The 6,368-nt window shown below is 48.2% G+C and overlaps 1 protein-coding gene across 1 annotated transcript; it reads right to left on the bottom strand.

Annotated features, from left to right (window-relative positions):
* Nucleotides 1–462: 462 nt before the first annotated feature.
* Nucleotides 463–1,924, bottom strand: LOC109741599 (expansin-A13). Its single transcript, XM_020300680.4, has 3 exons — nucleotides 1,677–1,924; nucleotides 1,271–1,592; nucleotides 463–1,190 (listed from the first exon to the last, which is right to left on the bottom strand). The coding sequence occupies exons 1-3, from the start codon at nucleotides 1,816–1,818 to the stop codon at nucleotides 878–880; spliced, it is 777 nt and encodes a 258-aa protein (XP_020156269.1). The 5' UTR covers nucleotides 1,819–1,924; the 3' UTR covers nucleotides 463–877.
* Between the last annotated feature and the right edge of the window lie 4,444 nt (nucleotides 1,925–6,368).

Here is a 6,368-nt window from a genome sequence, read left to right on the forward strand (position 1 = left end):
GAAATATTTCGGAAAATAGCAAACAATTTTAGACACCCCGAATAATATTTGAAAAATCTAAACAGTTTTTGAAAAGTTATGAACATAATGAATCTCCAAACATTTTTTGAAAAAAAATTAAACATATTTTAGAAACGTGGACATTTTTAAAAATAAACAAACAATTCTCGAAATTTTGAAACACTTTTTGAAATTTGTGATTAAAAAACTAACATATTAAAAATCAAATAGAAAGTAAAAAACAACATCAGAAAAGAAATGAGACCAGAAAAGAAATGAGCCTTCTTCCCTTTTCACTTATTTAGCTCAATGTGTGTAGTCCGTATTGGAATACCTAAAAAGGCTTATATTTAGCGGAGGGAGTAGTCTTCAACAAATTGCATGTATTGCATCTCTTTTAAAAAATGTTGTCTTTAAAAAATGGTGTCATAATACTTGATAATCCACTGAAATCCTCAAAGAACATAACACCTTCATAAACTGGATAAATTCGTCTCTTTATGTACATTGATCACATGCACAAGCAAGCCTAGTGTACATGTACCTTTAAGCAGGTACACAATCTGATACAAGAAAAGTAAATCATACACACATTTTTTTGAACCGGATTAACCCCTTCTCCATTGCTCACATATCGCCCGAAAATCAACCACACATTACACTCAAGTTGTTACTACATCATATAGAGTATATAGCAAACAAATTAGATATCTAAGCAACTTCATCTGCACGTCGTCAACGATTTCTCGATCACTTGAACTGTAGGTTACTAAGTAAATCGACCACCCATTACACCCAAGTTGTATAGCAAATAAATTGGATGCCTAATTGAGTTCATCTTCACGTACGTACGCCGTACGTCGTCAACGTTTCTCGATCACTTGAACTGCAGGTTACTGGAGAAGGTCTGGCCGAACCTCCAGCTGGGCGGCACCACATCGGAGAAGACGAGCGTCTGGCCGTCGGTGATGGTGACCCTGAAGGAGAGCCCCTGGCCGTTGAGGTAGGCGAGGGAGTGCCAGTTGGCGCCCCAGTTGTGCGCCATGGCCATCCAGTCGCCGGACTTGGAGCCCCTGACGTCCATGGCCCTGATGGAGCCGGCGGCCGCCACGTTGGTCGGCAGCACCAGCTCGAAGTAGTCGTGGCCGCTGATGGTGAACCGCACTCCGCCCTTCTTCACGCACGGCACCCTGCCAAAAGCGACGAGCTAGCTAGGTTAGCATACACGCATGATCATGAACGTTCTTGGTCAACCTGATCGATGGCGGACCTTTGGTAGATGATGGGGATGATGCCGCCGCGGTAGACGCCGATCTTCTCCCAGGCGGGCTGCGCCATGTCGAAGTGGGGGCGCGGCGGGTTGCACCAGCCGCCCTTGTCGCTGGGGAGGTCCCAGTTGGGCGGGCAGAAGTTGGTGGCGGTGACGGTGACGGACACGCCGGGCTTGCACCACGTCTTGTCCGTCTTGCGGTCGCACACCACCTTGTAGCACTGCCCGCACGCGCCGCCGTCGCTGAAGAGCGCCGTGCTCAGCGCCGTCGTCCGCGTGCCGTACCCCTGCGCGTACAGGTTCCCGTACCCGCACGCACCGCCTGCGTATACGCCTCACGCATGGATGTAAAATCAGATCACAAACTGCCATTGGTTAGAGCGTCGTTGAGCAGCGGGATACGTACCCATGGTGCCGGAGGCGTCGCTGCCGCCGTAGAAGGTGGCATGCGCCCTCACCCACCCGCTCGGCTCCAGAGCGTCTGCGGCGATGGCCAGCGCGCAGCCGAGCGCGAGCATGATCGCCGTGCGCACGTAGGCTCCGGCCATGGCCTACCACCAGTCGGTTTCCTCTGAACAACCGTACGTAGTTTCTTGTGTACTTGTGGCTATGGAGACGATGTCGCTCGAATGATGTCGTTCTGATGGATGAACGCTAGCTGAACTAGACGATGCTACAACACATATGGTATATATACACACACACACAGAGACGCTAGCGTACGTGAGGCGGCTGCACTGGCAAATAACAAAGGCAGGCCACGCCGGCCATATCGATCACAATGTAGTGAAGGTAGCCATGCAGATGCAGTGCACATGCATGCGCATGACTTGCGCGTGTGGCACATCTTGAAGATGCTTTCGTACGCGCATGCATGACATGGCACACACCTATTCCAGTACCCACCCAATGTCCGTACATCTCCATCTTGCTTCAGAGACATGCATGCATGATCCCCAGCGAAAACCTAAAAGTGACCAATCTTTCTGAAACCAATTCGCTGCAAACATATCAACCCGGGCCTCCGGGTCGACATGCAGAAATATTCTAACAAACTGATCTTTGATCTTTCCCTGCATGTATGTGTCCAGTTCTGCCCTCGGTTTTGTTATTATCACCCAGAAGGGATGAGATGAGGTGCAAAAAAGGTTGTGTAGACGTACGTCGGAAGCAATTAAAGCTTCTTTCTGCGTGCATGTATGTGTCCAGTTCTGCCCTCTGTTTTGTATAGATGTGACAGACAGTTTCGTCCTCAGTTTGTTTGTTACCACTTATCACCCAGAAGGGAGGAGATGATGTTCAAAAAAGGTTGTGTAGACGTCCGTCGGAAGCGATGAAAGCTTCTTTCGTCTACAAGACGTGTTGGGCTGGTGGCGCGCGTACGTTTCCATGTGTTGATTGGCAAAGAGTTAAAGGAGGTTTGACACTCTCAGCTCCGCTAGCCAGCCGGACGGTGCGAGAAGAAGACGGGATGAGGCGCACGTAGCCATGTTAGTGTGCTTGCTTGCTTTTGCTTCTGCACTCTCAAGCAGCGTTATACTATATGAATAGTAGTATGATCGATCCGGTGGTTGCAGCTTGGGGAATCTTTTTTGCCTTGCCTTGCCCTGGCTACATATATGGATTTGGTAGTTCGATCGGCACAGCCGTAAGCAACGCAGTGGAAGATATGGATTTTAGTAGTAGCACTAGCACTCTAGCAGGTTGCCGCGTGCTTGGCTTGCGTGCGCTGGGAAGGAAAAGGGCTTGATCCAGAGAATTGACCAAGCGTCACGTCGTGCCCAAGGTCAGCTCCAGCAAGTCGTGTCGCAGTTCTTTTTCCTGCCACATCATTTTTTGGCTAGCTCTTTTTTGCAAGTTTTTCTTATTTTGAACTCACTAGTACAAAAAGGGCATATTGTCCTGGTTTTTGAACCGGGACTAAAGGATCGTTACTAATGCCCTAACCCTTTAGTCCCGGTTTTTACACGAACCGGGACAGATGGGCCTCCACGTGGCCGGTGCGGCGAGCCCAGGTAGGAGGGACTTTGGTCCCGGTTGGTGGCACTAACCGGGACCAATAGGCATCCACGCGTCAGCATTTCAGGGGCTGGGGTTTTTGTTTTTTTTTTAAAGGGGGGGGGGGGGTTTGGGGGTTTGGGGGTTAATTTAGGTGTTTCATATATTGTGTTAGCTAGCTAATTAATAGAGAGAAGTGTCCTCTCTTATCTCCATGCTTGGTCGACGCTACGTACTATATACGTATGGAGAGGACTAGACACGCTAGCTAGTAATCAAATGAAGGAAACAGAAGATCGTCATGAACATGTACATACAGAGAGAAGTGATATCGACCACCTCTCCTTCTCCGAGAGATTGGTCGAACAACAAGTTCTTGTATATCTATCTGACACTACCGGCTACATATATACAATAATTATCTCTTACAATATAATCTCCTAATTAAATTGTAAGAATACAGGGTCCACATAGTATTATCCGTTTTCAGCGATCACGTGGTCAAGGAAGAATGCCGCCAATTCCTCTTGAATTGCTCGCATATGATCTGGTGCTAGGAGTTCATCCCGCTTCCGAAACATCTAATTTGAAGAAGGGGGTCAATACATATATATATATATATATGAATAAATGAAACTCAACACAAATGATGGTAATAAAATAAAATTGTGAATATTATTGCTTACGCACTTCATATTGTTCGTCAGAGTAGCCCCGCTCACAGGTCATGTAGCGGATGGACTCGCAAACGTAGTATCCACAGTAATTATTCCCGGGTTCCTGCCACAACCACTTTACAAGAAATAGAGGTCAATCAAATTGATAAGCAAGCATGCTAAATGGTATTGATGAAACTAGCGCTTGAATCACTAGGAGATGCGCGGAACATGCTACTATAGTACTTACTTTCGGGTGTTTAAATTGCAGCTTCTTCGGCAGTCCCGGAGCTTTTTTGGTGAATTTTCTCCAAACCCTGCCAGACAAAGAAAACAATTACTTGATATCAGGAAATGAACAAAGTTGCTGATATGGTGGATAATAATCGATTTAACTTACTTCTCGAGCATTTGAGTCAGTCCGCATAGTCCTGAGGATCTTTTCGTCTCGAGTCTAAGACGGTTACTACTCCCTGCTCAAGCTTAATCTCTAGGAGAATATAGTGGAAGCTGCGCACGCATGCATAAGTCATCAATTACATTACTATAACCTGGACTAATAAGGGAAACCGAATATGCACAAGACAGTAACACTCACTTGAAGTTGTAAGGAAAGAGTATTATATCTTTGTTTTCATTTATTACCAACGATCGTAGCAAGTTGGCCTCGGTATTTTCGGCATGATATTTAACCTCAGTTGCATCTATGAGATTTGTGTTAATGAACCAATATCACCGATTTGTCTTTTCTTCAATTCGGCGATCTTCAATCTGCATAATATAGTGAGGATAATTATAAATACATGCAATGAAAGAGCTGACCTATATAGAGAGACTTAATGACAGAAGTAGTACTACTTACAGACAGTAGCAAGTGACCGTTGATTTATCGAGGGCCTTTTGATTGAAAAACTGGAAGAACTCCTCAAATGGAACATTCAACAGTTCAATTCCAACGAGGTCATGCTCCGGTTTAACTCTTAGCGTCAAAGTATCCCTCCCCCAGACTCTCTGCAGGTTTTCATGTACCAATCATGTAATCTTCGCATGATCGTTGTTAGAGATCTTTCATCTTTGACGAGAGGCTTCCCGTAATGGTATTTGTGTTCGTCCACCTCCAAGATATCATAATGTACATCGTCGGGCAGGTAATCTCCAAGATTGCTATAACCGGTCACCATCCTCGGATCATTAGCGACGATGTCGCTAGACACCTTGAGTGGGGGGCACGATTGGTTCGCTTGTTCACCGAGCTGGGCAATTTTTTTCCCAGCTCGTCGTTCTTTTAACCTTTGATCACTGACAGTACTTCCCGACCGCTCCGCTTCGGCAAATGTCTTTGCAATAATGCGCTCATAGTTGCCTTTCGGCGGAGACTTTGGTGGTTTTGTCAGGGCAGCCAGAGTGCGCTTCGCTTTCACCGGATCTACCTTCTCCTCCGGAGGTGGATGTTTATTTCCTTTCACCCCTTCAAAGAAGTTCGTCACTTCAGCTCGCACGATCTTCTTGGTTTCCTCCTCGGTCCTCTCATATGGTAACTTCTCTGGAGTCTTCAGAGAAGGACCGAATTTGTATTGCCTCCCGCATCTGGCTGTATTGCTAGACGCCAGCAGAGCAGACAGAGCGGCTGCGGCTGTCTTCTTTCCTTGCTTACGAGGCGGAGGAGAAGGACTACGACGCGCCGGAGCAGCCGGAGCGGCGGTGGGTCTCTTCCGCCCTTGCTGACGAGGCGGAGAAGGAGGAGGCTGGCTACTCTAGCGCGCCGGCGCAGGCGGAGAAGGAGGCGGAGTGCCGCCACGTGCCGGAGAAGGAGGCTGAGTGCCCTAATCACTCGCCGAAGGAGGAGGCGGAGTGCCGCCACGCGCCGGAGAAGGAGGCTGAGTGCCCTGATCACTCGCCGGAGGAGGAGGCGGAGTGCCCTTACTCGCCGGAGGCGTCCAGTTCGGAAGGTTGATGAGCTCCTTCCGCCATAGGCATGGAGTCTTCAGAGCAGAACCCAGCCGAGTCTCCCCTTCACCGGTAGGGTGGTCAAGCCGGAGGTCCTCAAATCCCTCCGTTATTTCATCCACCATCACCCTAGCATATCCTTCTGGAATCGGCCGGCAGTGGTAGGTTGCACCGCGTTCAGGAGGTAAAACAGAGCCAACAGCCGCCTTGACTTTGAAGTTCTGCTATTGCGTCATAAGGTGGCAATGTTGAGACTCCGTGATAGCATCCACGGGGTAGCTAGCAGGAGCCGTCAAGACATGCTTCCGCTGAAGCAGCTCGGTGGAAGCCACACTGCTTCTCCGCTGAGATGGTAGGGTAGTTTCGGCATGTCGATTGGCGTCTCGTTCCTCTAGCGCTTGAACCCTTTCGTGCAGCTTCTGAATTTGGGTCTGCTCCACTTTTTTCCTCCTCTCCTGGCTTTTGTAACCGCCTGCGTCCGGAAAACCAGCCTTCCA

Source organism: Aegilops tauschii, chromosome 5, assembly GCF_002575655.3.
Source record: "Aegilops tauschii subsp. strangulata cultivar AL8/78 chromosome 5, Aet v6.0, whole genome shotgun sequence".
Lineage (NCBI taxonomy): Eukaryota > Viridiplantae > Streptophyta > Magnoliopsida > Poales > Poaceae > Aegilops > Aegilops tauschii.